The following is a 21,374-nucleotide window of genomic DNA, read 5'->3' as shown; positions in this document are numbered from 1 at the left end:
AAATTGTCCAAATTAATTCAAGAGGCCGAGGCGGAGCAAATGGAGAAATGGGCCCGGTTTGTCAAAGTAGAAAGCAGACTGCATAAAGCATCGACTTTATTTTTCGCGTTCATATCTTTAGAAAAAGAAAATCTATATATGTTGATAGCTTATTCTATGATTTATTTCTAGCGCGGAACATAGTAGTTGATTAGATTTTTAAAGGGCTGGCTAATTTGATTAGATCTCCATTCGCTACTGTAAAGTGCTAAAATGACTTGAATTCAACTTAATATTTACCGCAAGAAAAATACCATAATACCACAACATTGAACACAAATCTTTACAGCACCTAGCTTAAGTATTCAACTGCATCAACTTGCATAATTTCTTGGACGGAATCAGCAGCAGTCTGCTTTTGTTGGAGAAGGTTTTGTATTTTGAATCTTTATAGTGTGTGTGCCTAAATATTCACCAGACATTACATTGACAATTTCAAATTTTATTTTTATTTAATAATATGGCAATAGTTTAATCAACTTTATCGCAAATCCATGTTCTATAGTTCTTGCTTGGTTTTTTACCTAATTCTTTTGGGTCATAACGATTGATGGGCTTTGACATTGGTTAGGGGAGAAATACAGCTTCATTTCAACCAGAAAATTATTTTAAAAATGTAGTCATGGTAAGCATTTACATATCTTTTGGTTCCAAATGATCGAGCGAGTTATCATATTGACTATTTGTATATTATATACGAAATTAACAACTCAGTTAAGACGTGTAGAATAGTGATCCAACCGATACTGTTTGTACATTCATACGATGACTCGGTCCAAAAAGTAATATTACACCATAATACCGAATTTTGTCAGAGGTCAGAGGATCACACCATTTACAAAATCTATGAATTTGAAGCTGGGCTCCTTATGTGGAAAGTTGATATTTCTAGCTTTGAACGCAACAGAAAATGATTATGGACTCCATTAGATGCAATAAACTATACAGCATTTGCGCAAAAGCTCATATTAACATAAAAAATAAGAAAGGGCAAGAATGAAAGAATTATCTACCAAGAATCACACTGATGGTGACATTGTTTGAGGATACAGCATCTTGATTTACATTCCATATATCCTCATCTAGATTATATCTCATTGATGTAAAAGTAGGTTGTCTCGGCATAGGCAACGCCACGTTCTCGCTCTCCAGCATCAGCAAAACAGCCGGCATGTTTGGCCTGTGGGCAGCAACGTCTTGCACACACAGCATCCCCACATGAATGCATCTCAGCACTTGTTCTTGTAAACTCGATTCTGGGATTGAAGCATCGAGCAGCTCGATTGCTCTCCCTTTGTCCCAAAGATCCCATGCCTTGACAGAAAAAGAAAATACAGTTAGGTCCATCACTGTTGATGGGGGCAGAGAAGAAAAGGCTAGGAGGTTGTGATCATTACTTACATATGCAATCATATTTGAGAAGTCTGTTGAGCGAAAGCTTGCGTTTCTTTGGCCAGTTATGATCTCCAAGAGCAGCACGCCAAAGCTATAAACATCCGACTTAAGGGAAAACAAGCCTTCCATAGCATATTCAGGCGCCATATAACCGCTGTCAAACAAATATTTTATCTTTCTGCTACAATAGAAAAAGAGTTGTCTAAGGATAGATATTAGAATGAGGACTTACTATGTGCCAACCACCGTGTTTGTGTTCGCTTCATTTTGGTTCCCACCAAATATTCTTGCCATGCCAAAATCTGAGATCTTTGGGTTCATCTCTTCATCCAACAAGATGTTGCTAACTTTTAGGTCCCTGTGTATTATCCTCAGCCTTGAGTCACGGTGCAGATACAGAAGCCCTCTCGCAATGCCTTTGATAATGCTAAATCGCTTATTCCAGTCTAGCTGAGGCTTCTTATCAGGATCTGGACAGCAAAAACAAACAATTGATGTTAGCCTTTCCAAGTTTAGCAGGATTACTAGTTAATAATGAGCTATCCACATGACTAACCAAAAAGATACGAATCGAGGCTTTTGTTGGGCATATACTCATAAAGTAGAATGTTTTCTTCTCCCTGAATGCAGCAGCCCAAGAGTCTAACAAGATTCCTGTGCTGTAGTTTAGCAATTAGCATTATTTCATTCTTGAACTCCTGTATTCCCTGACCAGATTTCCTTGAGAGCCTCTTCACTGCTATTTCCTGCCCATCCGCTAGTACACCCTGAAGATAGCAAAAATCAAGTTCAGCACATTATCGTATGTCCAAGAGAAACGCTGCACTTCCATTTTACATAGATCAGTTTAGAAAGTTTACCTTGTATACATGACCAAATCCTCCTTGTCCAAGTTTATTCTTGCTGGAAAAGTTGTCCGTAGCCGCTACCAAGGAGTTGAAGCTGAACATTGCTAGTTCAGTTCCATTTGCTTGCTGCCCTTCCACTCCAAGCTCACTTGGTCCAGAATAATCTATGGAATATTCCCTGCTGAGACCAGCTTTGGGCATTTCGTTTCTGTCTGAGACCACTGAAATAAATTGATGCTCTGATTCATTAAACAATTGTACACATGTAAGCAGTTAACTACGAAATGATGTAGCAAAGGCTTACCACGGTTTTTTCTTTTTTGCTGCAAGAGAAGCCAACCCGAGAGAAATAGGAGGAATGTCCCAACAACAGCAGTTGTTATGATGATAGTTCTTGCTACATGCTTCTTGCCACCTAAGAGAACAGACCACAACTGGAAATTATAATCACATTGGGTTTACACCAAGAATTGCGCAGCGTCCATGTTTAATTGTTTATAGCGGAAAAGTGGTACAGATTATGAGAAAGTATACTTTCACTTTCCAGTCCACAAATGCACAGTTTAGTGCTCAGCAGATCCATTAAGTAACAGATTGATATGCATGTCCTAATCATATGTGCATTGGAGATTCCAATAACAAACATAGAGTGACAGAGCAAACAAACAATGTAGAAGCAAGTGACTTTTCATATGATAAGGTAAACCAATACAGAACATATGCTGATTAGCATTGTCTTTCCAGTGACTAAATGCTGCCATATTTTGAGAATTGAAACAACAAAACCATATGAAAAGATTAGAAACAGAAATTTCAATTCTAACAAATTATAAGGAAACTGAAGTAGCGGAATATAAGATACAGGGGATTTGATAAGAATCTTTAAAAGTAAAAAACCCCTAAACAAGCACATAACATAAACAATGAGTGATAAGACAACACATGCTTCTATTAATCTGCATAAAAATAAACTGATGACTTACCCAATTCCGAGGCTGCGAGGCGAAGGAACAAAGTGTTGCCACCCTCGATAAACTGTTCAACATCAAGCAAGTCTTGGGTCCATATCATGCAGTTGATTCCAGTAACAAAAGCAAACGCAGTGCAGGAACAGTTGTTGAGGCACAGCCGTTGGCACTCTTTCGCGTTTTCTAATCCTACGTAATCCACAAAGTCAGGCAGCTTAACATTCTCAACCTCCCAAAAACCATCGTTTCCCCCATTAACCCCACACTGCAATCCAGTCCTCCTGGTGCACCATTGATCACCATCCTTGATCACAAAGCCTTCCAAACAACGGCACCTCATTCCATCCGTCCGATCACACTTCCCAAACGGACCACAGCGGTTATAGTTGTCGCAGTCATCAACAGGATGCGCTTGCACGAGCCCCCACTCTCTTCGTTCATCGTTCCACGTCTCCTGCCTCTCAACGCCCTCCCAGTTTATCTGGAATTTAACAAAAGATTCATCAGGCGGCGTGTACGTGAAGTACAGCCTGCCACCGCCCAGATTCGACAGCCTAAATCCGGACAGATAGATTGTCTTCACGTCTGTGACGCCGATGAATGAAATTCCGTTAAAATGCCCACTTCTCCACCGTCGATTCGGCCCTTCCCATATCACTATCTGCGGCGATCCACGAGGATCCACGCCCATCGTGTAGTTCCCCGGTGAAGGATCAACGGCGCTTCTCCACGAAGTGAAGACGCGCCTCTCTCCACCCTTGGCATCCATGTGGACCTCCATGTCGGGCAAGTACGTATCCGTGGGATGATCGAAACTCTGCCAGAGCACCCTCTTTGAGTTCCCGTTTTGGAGAATTGCGAGATTTCCGGTGTCCATAAGAACCGCCGTCGAATTGGTGGATGCAACTGTTACATTGCTGGACCACACAATCTCGCCGTCGCCTTGTGTAATCTTCAAATTGCCGTCGTCTCCCATGGTTAGAACTCCGTCATTCCCCGATATCGGCGTGTCTCTGTTGGCCACCCACACAACTGTTCGAACTGCGATTCCATAGTACCATATCCCCACATATCGAAAGCCTGAACCTTGAGGGCTGAAGAATCCCAACTCGAATTTCTCTTCCGCCGAAATTACGGTTTCTCCTCCGTCTCTCACTGAGACACCCCTCGGAATTCTACTCGCCGCGGAACTCAAAACGGAATACCAATAGCCCGTTATCAAGGATAACCAAAAAATACATCTGTAACATCTGGAATCAGAAGCCATTTCAAGTTGAGAGAGTGTTTTGGCGCAAGAAGGTGGTTTTTGAGGGCGCCCCTTTTATGGATTTGTATGGTTTTAATGTAAAGATGAAGGTTCTGTTTTTTTGAAGATTCTTCGTTAGCCCGAATCGAAAACGGCCCCTCTCCTACAGAAAAAAACTAGGCTTTCTTTTGGTGCCCCACAAAAAGTAGGTCCTTGACATCTGTTGATTGAATTTTACATCTCGTCTACAATATGGAGTTTTGGACAACGTGTTAAAAAACTGTGAATATTTTAAAAAGAAAATTCTACTATTTGGGGAAGCAGTGGGGCTCTGACGGTGATGTCACTAAAAAGGAATACTAGAAGTTGGGTCCGCCCACCCATTGACTAGATTTTGGTTTGGTTTCCCACACGGTTATAAGTAGAGGAAAAAAGGCAGGTTAGTTTGGTGAATCTTCGGCGCAGATCTTTCAATAAAATACACTCATAGAATATGATGTTGGCCTCCGATTTGGATATTCATATATCTATCCCGGTTGGAGTGCAATAAATAGGTTTAGCCTAGATGTGTCCGAGGTCTTTACTTTACAAATCAATAATAAATGCTAAATTAGTTTCACAATTATATAAAAATAAGAATAAAGTGCATAAGAATAAATATTGTATTAATATAAGTTTGATGTTTATAAAATTGTACATGCACCATCTTATGTGTTAACTAAAAGTTGATCTATGTCGTTTAGTTTTTAGATCAATGGCTACTATTTATTGCTGATCTCATCTTTTATATCATTCTTTTCTTGCCATAACAAGCACATTGCTTACAGAAATACAGATACTCTGCTTAATATATACTGGATTAGAAAAATGATATTTTCCAAGTAAATGAGATTTTCTTTCCACCATATTCCACTATTAATTTCACTATTTTATATATATTATTACAAAAACAAAAATACTACTCCCTCCATCCGCCAAAAATGGACCATTTTTACTATATTGGGCGTTCGCAAAGAGTGTACCACTTTCCTTTTATAGAAATTGTCTCACCATCCACTTTAATCTTTTATCCTTACGAACACTCTTTATTTATAAAAAAAAACTCACCCTAAATTCAATCTCAACCACACATCTCATAATGTGGTGGGACCCTTTCTCCTCTACATCAAAATCATCATCAATTTTATTAAATCTCGTGCCTAGCCAAAGTGGTCCACTTTTGGCGGACGGATGGAGTACTATTTTATAGTTAATCCTAAATAATATTTCTCTCGTCCCTTTTTTTGATCAATAAAATAAATAAATAAAGGTAACCCCGGTACCAACAGTACCAAAATTAGTACAGCAAATTTAGCGTGTACTCACGAGAGCACCACGTAAAAAAGGGAACACTCGACTCCATAATTTGAAAAATCTTATTCCAGCTTTGGATTAATTAATCTTAATAATTAATTATTTAAAAAATGATTTACCCTTGCTTTGGATTAATTAATCTTAATAATTAATTATTAATGCAAAAATTGGAAATTAAATATAAAAATAAGGGATTATAGCCAAAAAATACACGAACTTTGATAAAAGTTGCAATTTTCACCTGAACTTTCAAATTGGCCAAAATATACCTGAACTTATATTTTTTGTTGTAAATTTCACCTCGACGGAGTTCAATCATTGCAAGTTCAGGTGAAATTTACAACAAAAAATATAAGTTCACGTATATTTTGGCTAATTTGAAAGTTCAGGTGAAAATTGCAACTTTTATCAAAGTTCGTGTATTTTTTGGCTATAATCCCTAAAAATAATTATCAACTCTACTTGAATTAGTGAATCCTGAGTAATTATCTTAAAATTATATTGAAATACAATAAATTAAATAAAATATTAAAATAATTAGAAACTTGAAAAGTTAAAAATAAAATGCAAAATAAGACACTAAAAATGAGATCGAGTAATTCCAAGTGATATTTATACTGGCTTATAGGAAATGAGTTTTTTGTGTGTGTGTGTGTGGCGCCGCAATTACATGTGTGCCCCTAATCCGATAGTAAGGCTAGAGTAATGGGGGAATTTTACAGTAACATCCTTCTTGATAATAATCGATACAACCATTCAAATTGACCAAAATTATTAATGCTATTTGGGTAAAAGTTACTCAACTTCCGACATGGGAAAAGTAATGAAAAGGGGGCCAAGGCAAATCATCCAAAACACGCATTATGGTTGGAGAGCCGAGGGAGTGCTATTATATTCATATTTTCTTCTTCATCTTCTTTTAGAAATTTACTCCTTTCGTCCCACAAATTTTGATACGTATTTATTTTTAGACCGTTCAACGAATCTTGATACATTTTTAAATAAAGTACTCCCTCCGTTCCACGAATCTTGACACTATTCCTTTTTAGACCGTTCCACAAATCTTGACACATTTTCAAATAAAATAATAATTAATTCAAAAATAAGGGGTCTTAATTGCATCATCTCTCTCCTACTTTATCACTTAATAACCTTCTCTCTCCTATTTTATCACTTTTAAATTTTACTACCTACACATTTAAAACACTAATCTACAACTTCTTAATTTTCATGCTGAAACTAAATGTGTCAAGATTCGTGGGATAGCAGAAGTAATAATTATTACATTCTCTCTCCTACTTTATCACTTTTATTATCTTCTATCTCCTACTTTATCACTTTTATACTTTATTACATACACACTCAAAACATTAATCTACAACTCTTTAATTTTCGTGCCGATCGAAATCAAACGTGTCAAGATTCGTGGGACGGAGGGAGTATTTCTTTTAATTATAAAATTATCATGAGAAAAAATAATAAGAAAATTCTATCTTTAAATTTCTCATTTTCTACAAAAGAAAATTTCACAATTTTTCATTCTTTCTTTTCACTCCAAGAAAGAATAAATGTATCATATCAAAAATGAAGGGATATATAATATTATCTCTCATTTGAGTGAAAAGGAGAAATGAAAAATGGTGAAATTCTCATTTGTAGACAATAAAAGAAAATAAATGATGAATTTAAAGAGAAAAAATATTTTTATTCCTTATTTTCTCATGATAAATTTTTTTAAAAAAATAGCCTTGTATTACTCATATATGAATGTATGTTTCTGATATTCTATTTTCTTCCATACATATGTACACTCGTACATATTTGAATAAATTGTTATACTTAAAAAATCACAATCATCCAAGGTTAAACACACATGATACTTTTTACTCCAAATCAATTTGAATACTAGTACTTTTTATTATGTTTAACAACATTACTAATAACATGTTGCGCTCTAATGACGCTTTAGTCTTCAATTCTTGTCTTTGTCCTCCTAACAATACAGAGATAGACTTTATAGATTAATTATCTAAGACTCTTACGTTAAAAGAAGACTTAAAGCGTTCGTTTCACGTTTGCAGATGATAAAATGAGTGCGATGAATGTGAGCTGGGTGAAATCAAACTTTCAAGTCGTGCGAAAGAAAGAGTATCTTGCAATCTTTATAGAGTTTCATGTCCTGGTCAGTTTGCTTCATTTTTCACTTTCATCGTATAACCGTTGCAAACCTCTCTAAAAAAACAGTCAGTCAACATGCTTCTGGGATGTTGGTTGAGAACATGCTTATGAAAAATAAGAATAAATTGTTCCATTAACTTAGATCATGATCTAACCTCAAAAGTAGCTAATTATCTAAGAGAAGTTATTTAGATACAAAACAATAAGAAAAGATAAAAGGGTGAGAAATATTAAATATTTATCTTTACTTTTGAGAAATCAAAGGTCAATTTAAAGGAAAACTTCCGAAATATATTACTTCCTCCATCTCACTCCAATAGGCTCATTTTCCTTTTTGGAGTGTCCCACTCTAATAGTCTCATTTTTCTTTTTGGGTAAAAAAGTTGTATTTAATTGGTGTGGACCACATCACTTTACTTTATTACCACTTTTCTATTAAAAAGTAAATTTTTTTTAATCTCTGTGTTCAAAAGAAGTGAGACGAAGGGAGTAGCATAAAACTTAAAACTAATAGTAATAAGATGTAATCAACCTTCTATATGTGTGTCAGAGTCAACGTTAATTCTTAACGATTATATTTTGGGGTAACAACATTTTGTTAACGGGTGAGTACTTAATGTACTTTTAGTTCCATTCATATGAAGTTATCTACAAGAATGTATATGTGTATTCATATCATACCAATGCTGTTTTCACACCAAATGACTCCCACTAAATTTGGTGTATATAGGTGGATCCCATATATTTTTAAATTTTATATTTATGTTACTTACTCCGAATCAATTTTTATATTTTTTATTATTTATCTTAATTATAAATAATGTTATTGTGGTCGATTTTGACAACAAGTTAATCTAATAAAATTAAGAAAAAACTAGCTAAAACTTGGTGCGATTTTGCTGAGGAATAGGCTGGATTAGGAGAGAATCCAGAAGGTCCAAGATTTTCCGTCGAGCTCGAAGAGTCGAAGACAATGGCAGCGACATCGAGGGAACCAGTAATTCCGGTGAGTTTGTGTGTAAATTAAAGTTAAAGAACGGTGAAAGGATAACAAGCGAAAATAGGATTTTTTTTTATTTTTTATTTTTTTTTATCGCTCAAGTAAATTTGACAGAGATTTAGGAATTCAAAATGATTCGACATGTACAATAAAATGGCTATCTTAGAAATGCCCAAAAAGATCGGAACTAGAAATCGAACCGTTGAACCGAACCGTGGTCAACGGTTTCGAAACTGAAATCGTGGTCAACGGTTCCAAACCGAAACCGGAAATGTGACTCACTGACTCCACGATTCGATTTCAGTTTTAATTTTCCCGAACCAGCGGTTCACGGTTCCAAACCGTGGAACCATTCATTTTTTTTTTTAATTTTTACTATATTTTGAAGTGTTGTATGAAATGTAAATAATGTTGAACCATTTATTTAGATTTTAAATGATTGAGATAAATAAGCATTAAATGTAAAAATGAGAAATGATGTATTTATAGACGTTTCTAGGCTGAGGGAATTTTTGTTCTTTCACATTTAAATACAAGAGGATATTTTTGTATTTTCAGCTCTTATCTTATTTTATCTCCCAAGAAAAATTCGTCATTTTCTAGACTTAGAATTAGGACACAATCAAGTAGTGCTATTATAAATAATTATTATAATTATATTTTGTATTTAAAAATATTTGCCTTGATACCGCACCCAAACACAGTCACATGTATAGAGACAATATTGTGCAATTTTTCTTTTTTCTTTTTTCGTGATTGCGTGTATGTTATTTACTAAGAGCATCCGCAGTGATGACACCCGATAGGCGGGGTTCTCTCTCTCTCTTCCCAACGGCTCTTTTAGCCGTTTTCTTATTTTTTTGTTTTTTTTAATTTCTCCTTTCTATAAATACCTCTCTATTCCTTCTTCGAACAAACACACACACAAATTCTCTCTTTCACTCTTCATCTATTTCTCCTTCATTCACACATTCAAAAATGGAGCAATTCGACGATACTTCGTCATCTTCATCCGACGGGATCATAGAAAAGATCATCGATGAGCTCCAGGAGCAGCAACAGTTACTTGCTGCGATGTACTCCCAACCGGTGTCGGAACGTGTTATTCATCACCGTCAATACGTCCACCGTAATCGTGAGGGCGCCCATTTACGTCTTATGCAAGACTACTTCAACGACAATCCGACGTACGGGCCTACATTTTTCCGACATCATTTTCAGATGCAGAAGGAGCTGTTCTTGCGCATCGTCAAGGCTGTTCAAGGTGAAGATAGTTACTTCCAGATGAGCCATGATGCACGAGGTCGAGACTCTCTCACACCTTTGCAGAAATGCACGGCGGCTATCCGCCAATTAGCCATCGGCGTCAGTGCGGATACTTTCGATGAGTATCTCAATGTCGCCGAGACGACGGGACGTCTATGCCTCAAGAAGTTCTGCACGGCTGTCATCCAAGCTTTCAGAGCCCATTATCTTCGCTGTTCAACGTCGGCGGACATCCAACGCCTTACTCAGATGCACGAGGTGCGACACGAATTTTTCGGGATGCTCGGGAGTCTTGATTGTATGTATTGGGCGTGGAAGAATTGCCTAAAGGCGTGGCACGACGCATATACACGTGGTGATCAAGGGAGCCCACCTTGATTTTGGAGGCCGTTGCATCCCACAATTTGTGGATTTGGTATGCCTTCTTTGGTGTCGCTAGTTCGAAGAACGACATCAACGTTCTGAACCAGTCGACTCTTTTCTCCGACGTGTTGGATGGAACGATGCCGCCGGTGATCTTTCAAGCCAATCAACGCTATTACCAGATGGGCTACTACTTGTGCGACGGCATAAATCCGGAGTGGTGTTGTTTCGTCAAGAGTCCACCGATGGCGACCAATCCGAAGGAGGCGAGGTTCAAGAAGATGCAAGAATCGGCACGGAAGGATGTCGAACGTGCCTTTGGAGTGCTTCAAGCTCGATGGAGAATCATTCGAAGTCCGGCGCGAGGTTGGTACGTCAAGAATCTCAAGGACATTATGATGTGTTGCATCATTCTCCACAACATGATTGTGGAGAACGAAGGTGATAGAGCTGCCCGGCCATTGGAGAGATGACGACGCATGACACGGGGCGTCTAGCAGTGAAGCGAGGGAAAGTGCTCGAGCAACCCCGATTTGCTTCGAGGAATACGTGCAAAGAGATGCAATTCTCCGAGATAGGCAGATGCATGCTGTGTCCCAACATGATTTGATAGAGCACGTTTCGGACCTCTAGAGCCGGAATAGTTATTTTAGGATATGTCTTTAAATTTTTAAGATTTATGTAATTTTTAAGATTTTAAAATTACTACAATTTAAATTTGAAGTAAATTGTGTTATTTAAATTTGTGCAATTAAAATTAAATGAAAAATACAAAATTCAAAACTAAAAAGATCAGGTCAGCTATCATGTCATCTCACTGCAGTCTCCTTGACCCAATGTGATCCCCCTCTATCAGGTCACCTATCAGGTCATCTCCACTGCTGATGCTCTAATAAAATTATTTTATTCAACTAGAAGGCTTACTCAAATTCAATATTGAAGATTAACTACGAGAGTGAAATGAGATTATTAAAAGGTATCAGTGTGATATTTTTTCATATTTTTCATCGTCGAGAACATAAGGTAATTAAAATAGGTGAAAATCACTAAAATGTGATAAATTTTTCTCTTTTTTTTTTATATCTTATTTTCTTATGATTGTTTTGCAACCAAAGATGTCTCAAGTTTTTATTATAATTTTGCACACCTTAAAAGAAATTACTCAATCCGACGCGAAAATTGTAGTATTATTATTATATAATATTTTCATTCATTCACAAAAATTATAGTTTTTTCTTTTTCTAAACTTCATCTTATATTTTAAATTTATTAACATTTGATATTTATAAAAAAAAATTAACTATTTAACATATTAACTCTGTGATTCCATTTATCCACTTAATTTTGATGAATCAATTTTTTCCATCAATCACTTATTAAAGTTCGTGGCTCTAAACTAAACTACAAGATGGAATATTATTTTCTAATTTGCTTATTTATTCGGGACAACTTGGGTAGTGTTAGCTAGGAAACGTTTACTTTGCATGGTAGATAAAATGCATTCTTGAGTATTTTTATTCTTAATGGAATGATTTCTTCAATCTCATCCTTTTAATGGGATATGAATCAAGCAAAATTAATTTAAATGATAGAAATAATAAAGGGCCTTTGGATATTTTAAAGTTTCAATTCAACAAAATAAACAAGAAAGTAGCTAGCTTAATTTACTATTTTTATCTATTAAAATTAATCCTTCAAAATAAACGCAACCTTAATTAAATAATTTTTTATGTTGTTTAATTTATTTTTCATTCAGGCAAAAGGACACATTATTTTTGAAATAGTAGTGACCATCATTACAAAAGAATATGAAATAGCTAGTAGCTATTTTTATCAAAGTTTGAAGGGAAAATTGCACCTAATTACACAAACTTTGCCAAAAATTCATATTTGACGCGAAGTTAGGATTTTACATTTTAATACACCAACTTTTGTTGTTGTCCAAATTTGACACGACTTAATTCTTAAAAATTCAAAAAACAACCCCTTTTCGTAAATAATTATGCAAAGACCCACTTATGTTATAATTTGGGACATTTAAACCAAAACAAGATATTTCCTTGTGATGTTTTCTTTTAAACCATTTTAGGCGCGGATCAAAGATTAAAAGAAAACATCATAAGGAAATATCTTGTTTTGGTTTAAATGTCCCAAATAATAACATAAGTGGGTCTTTGTATAATTATTTACAAAAAATGGGTTATTTTTTGAATTTTTAAGAATTAAGTCGTGTCAAATTTGGACAACAACGAAAGTTGGTATATTAAAATGTAAAATCCTAACTTCGCGTCAAATATGGATTTTTGTCAAAGTTTATATATTTTCACGCAATTATCCCCAAGTTTGAAATACTAGTGGCCATTATTATAACAAAACATGAAATAGTAGCTATTTTTATCAAAATACCGTTCCCGACAGAATCTGCTGCTCGCCTACCGCTACCGACGCATCTGCTGCTCGCTTCACCGCCGATCATGATACATAATTTCGATCCAACACGACTTCAAAATACACAATGGCGGTTGAATACGGCAAGAGAGAGAGATAGAGATTACCTCTGTGTGTGTCTGACCGCAAGAATCGATACAAAAAGGATTAGGGGTTAGGACATGTTTTTTTTATTTAACATCATTAATGGTAAATAGGGCATTTAACATAGAAATTGGCTACTAGTTTTTATTTTTTGTAAGGGCGGCTACTATTCCTTTTTCCTATTTCGAAGAAGCTATTCCGCCTGATCCTCTCTATATTATTGAGTTTGGTATGAAATATATACCTTATGAAGCATAAAAAATTTGTTTTGCTGCATTTACATTTGATGGATTTTTGGGTGTATTCTTTTAGTAGGTGAGAGGTCTTCGTCGAAATTTCTTATTTGGAAGGTGAATTATTATTATTATTGAGTTGAGGTGAATTGATTTCACTAGCATTATGTTTGGTAGCATTATTAATTAAATTAAGTTTTTTTTAATGTAAATTATTAAAGGGTGTCTTGTAAAGTCCAACGGGCAGACAGGTGCCGCGCGAGAATTCCTATGATCGTACCTCAATTTTATTAATGTACGGTCGTTAGAATAATGATTTCATGTTGATAAATGAGATGCATATAAATTTGGGAATTCATTAAAAATTCCGGTAAGAAATCGTTTTGGAAGAAAGAAGGAAATGCTAGGCACGATGCCTAACGGCATTCGGCAATTGGTTTCCATGAAACTTCCAGGAAGCAGAGCGAGCCTTCTCCCCCACAAAATTCTTAACTGAATTAATACATAATAATACACACAATAATGGTTGCATTCAACAGAATCCAATCTCAGCAGTACTTTCGAAATCGTCCGCATGTTTCCGCGAACGAAGTTTCCTTCTTCACACAATTTACGATGCCTCCACTTCTAATTACCATATCTATAAATCATGACCCATCTCACATTGCATTCATCTAAGATTATATAATATGGGAAAGAGAGAAGACGTTACTGGTGTGGTGTTTGAGGATCATTTTCCGGCGATGGTGGAGAAGCTGGGAGCGGAGGGGTTTATGAATGAGCTGTGTAAAGGGTTTGAGGTGCTCATGGATTCTCACAAACAGCTCATCACATTCCACAGCCTGAAGAAGAATGCTGTCGTCTTGGGTTTGCAGGTCGACGATGATGATATGCTCCGGTGTATGTTGAAGGAAGGTGATTTGGACGGCGATGGGTGTCTCGATCAGATGGAGTTTTGTGTTTTGATGTTTAGATTGAGCCCCAATCTCATGAATCGAGCTACCGATATCTTGTTTCAAGACGTTGATTAGCTGACATTTTTTTTAAAAATTTGGAGATATTCTTGTTTCCGTTTACTGAATCGGGATCTATGTACATTTTAATCGCTGACATGAGTCAGAAAACTATTTACATATCTAGTTCGTATAATATTTACAACACAAACTATGCATGGCCATTACTTTTCTGCTTCATTCATTCTTTTCTTTTCTGCTTTGCGGAATTTGATTCACATTTTTGTGGTTGTGTAAATTTGTAAAGATCTTGACAATTTCTGATATCGAATAATAAATTATTCGATTATTTAATTTTTGTAGGAGAGGAAAGATCGATACAATTTATTACTTTTTCGAAGTAATAAATTACTTTTCTTACATAGAAGAAAGATCGATTATTTAATTTTTGTAGGAGAGATCGCAATACAATTTTAATGTTCTAATATTATATTTAGGGTGTGTTTACTTTTTATTCTTCTAAATGGAGGGATAATATTAGAAGGTATAAATTAATCCGATCCCTTTAATTAAGTGGGGATCACATATTTTATATCTTGTTTGGTTTGAATGATAATACATTTATCCCTCCCTTTATATGTGGTATAAAATCTTTTTTAGGTATAAAATTATCCCTTTCCCAAGAGATAAGGGGCTACCCGAAAAATTATACCACCTGCCCAAATTTTTTCATACATCAAAGCAAACGAGGTATAAGATGGTAAATGTAGTTTATCCCTCCCTTATAACTCAAAGAGAATGCACCCTTAAAATAAATACAAACGGTATTAATTTGTACAATTGATAAAAACAAATAGACTTATCTAACTATCAAATGAACAATGTCAATGAGCTAATTGTTAAAACAATGTCAGTGTTTTCAGAAGGAGGACTATATGTTACGAAATTTAAAAATAAGGACTATAGTTTCTATTTTTTACATTTACACTTTTATTTCGAGTCCAAAATTAATTATTTGAGCTTTTGGTGACACCTAAAGTTCGTTGTTGATGTGGCCGTGCCATGTCACCTTTTTGGCATTTTTTTTTGTATTATCGATTTTTTTAGCACATTTCAAATAATTGGTTTTGGGCTCGTAATAGGAGTGTAAATATACAAAATGAAAGTTATATCCCTCATTTTTAAATTTCATAACATATAGTCATATTTTTGAAAACACTGAAAGTTACGGCCATGTTTTAACAATCAGCTCCAATATCAATAGCGTAGTATTAGAGGCTTAGAGCATCCGTAGTAGGGGCTCGGCGAGCGAGCGGGCGCCCGGCTCGCGCGAGCCACACCCCAATGCCGCAGCCTCAGGGCGCGCTCCAGAAGCTGCTCAGTTCACCAGGTTCAGGAGGAAAGAGGATTGGGCCCGTGCAATGCACGACCCAATCAGACAATATCAAAATAGCAAGCATTAAAAAAAAAAAAACTTCAACAGCTGGATTGAGCTAAAATGGCCGATTTTTTTTATTTTTTTATTTAATAGCCTTTGAGAACGACTCTTTCATTATTATTTTTTATTCCTATTTTCTTCTATAAATACCTACACTACTCTTTCATCATTGACTTCATTTTTCATATTGTTCTCTTCTCCATTATTCCGTACTCTTCAAAAATGTCTTTATCCAACAATTTTTCCTCCAATTCTTCTTCAAATTCTTTATCCGACAAAAAAGTTTCGAATCATGATCATCTTCAATTTCCTAATACGAGAATGTTAACCCTGGATTACTTTTCATACATCTTGCCACCAATTTCATGCAAGTGGCAAGTATTGTTAATTTCGATCCTCATTCGAAAAAAAAGAAGTGGAGATATATTCTCCACGATCGTGAAACCGGTGGTGAATGACTTTATAGGGATTACTTTTCCCTAGATACTGTGTATGACGATCCATTTTTTCGACGTTTTCGTATGAGCGGGGCATTATTGTTGCGCATTGTGAATGCGCTAGAGGTCGATCCATACTTCCAACAACACGGAGACGCTTGTGGGCGCTCGGGCTTCTCACCGATCCAAGAGTGTACGGCAGCTATTTGGCAACTGGTGTATGGTGGTGCCGCAAATTCCTACGACGAATATCTTCGTATGGCAGAAAAGACGGTGTTGAAGTGCTTGAAGCATTTTTGTGAAGCTGTAGTCCTCATTTTTGGCGTAGTATATTTGAGGAGGCCAACCACCGCCGACTGTCAAAGACTACTTGCAATGCACAAAGCGAAGCATGAGTTCCCAGGAATGTTAGGGAGCCTGGACTTAGAATAATTGTCCAGTTGGCATGACATGGAGTATACACTCGAGGGGATCACGACGAGCCGGCTATTATTTTTGAGGTCGTGACATCCCAAGATCTTTAGATCTGGTATGCCTTCTTCAGAGTCGCAGGCTCAAACAACAACACCAACGTGTTGAATGAATCGACGTTGTTCAATGACGCTCTTTTGGAAAATCAAACAGCAATGTACTTCGGGCCAACGGTTCCCACCATACTAGAAGATACTACTTAACAGATTGGCAGATCGACGCCGGTGGTGAGTGATCAAGCAGCAGTCCTCAAACGGAGTTCAATACCGGTGCGCCGCCTATATGGCCCGAAACACAAACCTTCATAACAGCTATTTGCACACCAGCCTCGGAGATGATTTAGTCGAGCATATATGGACATGATTTGGTCTTATCGAGCCATAGCCTCAAAGAATTCTCGAGCCCCTAGGCGTAGTAGTGGCAACTGACAATCGGCTCGTTGGAGCGTGACTCGAGCCGGCCCAGTGAGTTGAGGTGGAGATGCCTTATATTTTACTTTTAAAAATATCCTTATTTTTAAAAAAAATTATACATGATGAGACCCTTTAAAAATGCATCAATTAACTATTTTATTAAAATTCGTGCCTAGCCAAAATGTTAGAGCATCTGTAGCAGAGAGCCCAAGTGGGTGCTTAAAAGTGGTCCCCACCATTTAAGCACTCACTCCCCATGTGGGAGAGCCTCCACCTTAACTGTTAAATTTAGTTTTTCATTTTATATTTAGTTTTAATGTTGTTTACAAGAAAATTTGACATATAATTTAATAATTAATATTTTATTGAAATTAAAATTTAATATATTATGTTAATTAAAAAATGAAATAATTAAAAAAATATTATACTCCCTCCGTCCCAAACGAAATGTCCTTTTTTTCTTTTTGGGTTGTCCCAAACGAAATGTCCTGTTTCCTTTTTGGGAAAAAATAAGGGATAATAAGCGTCTAATTAAATTACTAATTTAGTCTTAATTAAAACCTTAATCTCTTAAACCTTAATTAAGTTACTTTATTGTAGGACCCACTAAATTTTAACTTTATACAACACCACTTAATACTCTAATTAACTTGCTCCTTAATAACTGTGCCCAAAAGAAGCAGGACATTTCGTTTGGGATGGAGGGAGTAATAATTAAAGTGAAATTTATAAATTTACGGTGCTCTTATACTTACGGTAGACGAAGTGAGTAATAAATTTATAAATAAACTCGTGTCCTGTCAAAGTGTTATACTTGTGGCGAATGGAGTGAGTAATAAATTAACAAATCCAGCTTACATCAAAATAGCATAGTTTAAACCTTTGCACACAAAAAATGGTCATAAAAACAAAAATATATCCAATCGAAGAATGCTATACATGAGATTGTTACTTCGATTATGCTGATGCAGCATCAGCGGCCATCCACTGTGGTGAGAGTGACATTGTTGATGGATGAAGTACTGAGATGGGTAGAAGTTGTACCTGCATCAGAATTATCACTTGATTTTATAGCAAACGCAGGTAACTTTGGCTTAGGAAGCTCTGATATTTCACTGCTCGACATTGACAGTATGGCTGAAACAGATGGCCTGTCTCTAGCAAATTGTTGGACACACAACAGCCCAATATGGATGCACCTCATTACTTCTGCGCGATAGCTCGAGCTCGATATCCTTGTATCTATCAAAGCCGAGACATTGTCCTCGTTCCAGAAATTCCACACCTGAAATTCCCCATTACATTCATGTCATAACTAGTTATTAAAAAAATAAGTGTGTAGGATAGCATCCTCACTGCAAATTCAACAAGTAAAAATGGATGTAACATGATCCCCTACTCCACATTGAATGCCTTCATATTCATTATTAGCTATAATCAGAGCAAGAAGACATGGCACATTTGAATTTCTGAGTGTGACAACATTATAAAAGATTATAGTCACCAATGAAGAAACAAATTAAAAGACATGCTATAAAATAACCAGTTGAAGTTAAATCTCAGCCAAAAATCACATCAAATTTGGCTGACCTGTCCCAAGAGATTCAAAGAGCCATCTTCTTGGAAGCCTTTGTTCCTTCTCCCAGTAGTAATCTCTAGCATCAGAACTCCGAAGCTAAAAACATCTGATTTTTCTGAAAATTTTCCTTCCAATGCATACTCAGGAGCCATATATCCGCTGAACGAAAACCAAACAGCTAGCCACCTTTAATTTGAGAAGGATTGAATGAACTAATTCAGATAAACTCACATGCCTTGAGCAAAAATATACTTACTATGTGCCTACCACTCTTAAGGTACTGACATGATCTTGCGTTGTCCCAAATATTCTGGCCATGCCAAAGTCTGAAATTCTTGCATTCCAATCGTTATCCAACAATATGTTGCTGGGCTTCAGGTCTCGATGGATTATCTTCAATCTGGAATCCCGGTGGAGATAAAGCAGGCCTCGACAAATACCTTGGATCACATTGAAACGCTTTCTCCAATCTAGGATCTGTTGTGAATGATCTAGACATAATTTTCAGGGCAAAGTAAGTTAAAAATCTGGGAAATCTCAGCAGCTATGGCATTGATAAAATTAGATGATAGACCTTGAACTAACCAAATAGGTAAAAGTCCAAGCTTTTATTAGGCATGTATTCATATATCAGCATCTTCTCTTTATTCTCAATACAGCATCCAATTAGTCTAACAAGATTCCTGTGTTGGAGTTTAGAAATTAGCACCAGTTCGTTCATAAATTCTTGCATCCCTTGTGTAGATGCCTGCGAAAGCCTCTTAACCGCAATCTCTCTTCCATCAACCAATTCTCCCTACAGTTGCAGTATTGTTATTCTTTCCGAGTGAGGTACAAAAGATATATAAAAGAGAAGAATAAGCTACCTTGTAAACAGAACCAAAACCACCCTTTCCGAGCTTGCTGTCTTCAAAGAAATTGTTGGTAGCATTTGCAACTGTCTCAAATTTAAACAGTGGTAACTCTTCAAGATTAACCTGACTTAACACATCTTGAAGAGATGAGTCGGCTAGAAAAGAGGGGTCCTGTTTTCCAAGTTGACTGCTTTTCTTTTTGCCTGATTCATGAGGAAACAACACACGGCCAAATGAAACGTGCAAAGCATTACAAAACCACGGATATACATATATATACCCACAAATATTACCTCTGCGAGCAGCAATCCATTTCCAAGAAACACATGCGCAAATAGACGCGATAAAGAAAACCACAACCACTACAATGATGATAATCTTCTTAGAGTCTTTCTTTTGATCTGCCAGAAGAATATACAGACAGTGTAAACAAAATCAAAGGTGAAATTCCAATCCGTGAGGGTGAAAATGTAGAAAAAAGGGAAACCTATTTCGGAATTAGCGAGGCGGATATAAAGATTAGAGCCGGAGTTGCTGGGGAATTTCTGAATGTTGTTTAAGGTTCCAGCCCACAATCTACAGCCACGACCGCCGTCGAAGCCGTAGGCAAGGCAGGAGCAGTTGGTGCGGCATCGGGTTTTGCACTGAGCTTCGGAGCCGGGGCGCCAATCCTCATTAACCGTGACTATGATCATCTGAACCTTGAAGAAGCCGTCAGTGGTGGTGGCGTTATTACAGTTCAAAGGGGAGCTCCTCACACAGCCGCTGCTCCAGTTTCCGGAAGCCCATTCCTGATTGATCCGCGGCTCAAATCCCGGCAAACAAGAACAAATCGGGGAGTCCCTTTGGTAGCACACCCCGAATTCGCCACACCTGCCGGGAGTCTGGCAAGGGTCGCCGGATGTGTTGTTCACCTGTGCCCTGCAAAACCAGGGGCATAACAAAATCACAAGAGCAAAGTTGAGATGCATCATCATCGTCGAATTCCTACTTGCCTTTCACTAACTGAATTCCGCGTGCTGTTAACAAATTTTGAGATGTGGACTCAACTGAACAAATTTCAAATGCGAGCCGTTGACCCCACTTAACATTTTATTTTTTTGTGGTAATGGTAATGGTAATGCTGGTCTCCCAACTCGGTCATGTGGTATCAGAAATGACATGTATTTATTTTTTAGGCTGCATTTATTTTTTTTAGTAAAATTTTCATTGAAAAAAATGAGGAAAAAAAAGATAAGAAAATATTTTTTTTTCTTTTTTTACGATGTAATTTACCTAATTAGGGTATATTTTTAACATTTAATCGCTATTTTAATTTAAAAATTGATTACATATCTAAGGTTTGAAGAAAAATAAAAAGTTAATGGGATTATATAATGGGATTGGAAAGATTTGATAATTTAATTTAGGGTTAAGTATCAAATAAGCCCTTAACGTGGAAACCCTTATTACATTGCCGACCCTATGGCAAATGGGGTATCAAATAAACCCCTATCGTAATTAATTTTGAACAATTACACCCTTGGACCTAACGTCCACTTAACAGCCGTTTAATTTTATTATGTGGCTCTCTTATCTCCTTCCCCAGCCACGCGATTTTCGACAAGGTTACCGGCTATTTTCGGCCTTGACCCCCTGTTTCGATCTGTTAGGAGAGGTGAGAGAGAAAGTCGGGAAGAGAGAGGGAGAGCGGAAACTGGAGGCGAAGGGGAGGCCCAACCACGCGATTTCCGGCGAGGTTACCGGTTATTTTCGGCCTTGACCCCCTGTTTCGATCTGTTAAGAGAGGTGAGAGAGAGAGAGAGAGT

At 36.7% G+C, this 21,374-nt stretch overlaps 3 protein-coding genes across 4 annotated transcripts; 1 reads left to right on the top strand and 2 right to left on the bottom strand.

Annotated features, from left to right (window-relative positions):
* Positions 1-989: 989 nt before the first annotated feature.
* Positions 990-4,709, bottom strand: LOC130985697 (G-type lectin S-receptor-like serine/threonine-protein kinase B120). The gene is made up of 7 exons (XM_057908785.1): positions 3,266-4,709; positions 2,587-2,697; positions 2,295-2,503; positions 1,991-2,201; positions 1,667-1,904; positions 1,441-1,588; positions 990-1,353 (listed from the first exon to the last, which is right to left on the bottom strand). Exons 1-7 carry the CDS (start codon positions 4,515-4,517, stop codon positions 1,045-1,047), a joined length of 2,478 nt encoding a protein of 825 aa, XP_057764768.1. The 5' UTR covers positions 4,518-4,709; the 3' UTR covers positions 990-1,044.
* Positions 4,710-13,946: 9,237 nt separating this feature from the next.
* Positions 13,947-14,585, top strand: LOC130985702 (calcium-binding protein PBP1-like). The gene has a single exon (XM_057908791.1). The coding sequence runs from the start codon at positions 14,111-14,113 to the stop codon at positions 14,450-14,452; it is 342 nt and encodes a 113-aa protein (XP_057764774.1). The 5' UTR covers positions 13,947-14,110; the 3' UTR covers positions 14,453-14,585.
* Positions 14,586-17,899: 3,314 nt separating this feature from the next.
* On the bottom strand, positions 17,900-20,712 carry LOC130985701 (G-type lectin S-receptor-like serine/threonine-protein kinase SD1-13). 2 transcript variants are annotated; one of them, XM_057908789.1, is made up of 8 exons: positions 20,562-20,712; positions 20,054-20,487; positions 19,860-19,967; positions 19,579-19,769; positions 19,298-19,508; positions 18,969-19,203; positions 18,724-18,871; positions 17,900-18,418 (listed from the first exon to the last, which is right to left on the bottom strand). In XM_057908789.1, exons 2-8 carry the CDS (start codon positions 20,259-20,261, stop codon positions 18,107-18,109), a joined length of 1,413 nt encoding a protein of 470 aa, XP_057764772.1. In that variant the 5' UTR covers positions 20,262-20,487; positions 20,562-20,712; the 3' UTR covers positions 17,900-18,106. The 2 variants fall into 2 exon arrangements, with proteins under 2 accessions (XP_057764772.1, XP_057764771.1); XM_057908788.1 differs by having other exon boundaries at positions 20,054-20,703.
* Between the last annotated feature and the right edge of the window lie 662 nt (positions 20,713-21,374).

Source organism: Salvia miltiorrhiza, chromosome 5 (assembly GCF_028751815.1).
Source record: "Salvia miltiorrhiza cultivar Shanhuang (shh) chromosome 5, IMPLAD_Smil_shh, whole genome shotgun sequence".
NCBI classification, from domain to species: Eukaryota; Viridiplantae; Streptophyta; class Magnoliopsida; order Lamiales; family Lamiaceae; genus Salvia; species Salvia miltiorrhiza.
This window is presented reverse-complemented; position numbering and strand designations above follow the sequence as displayed.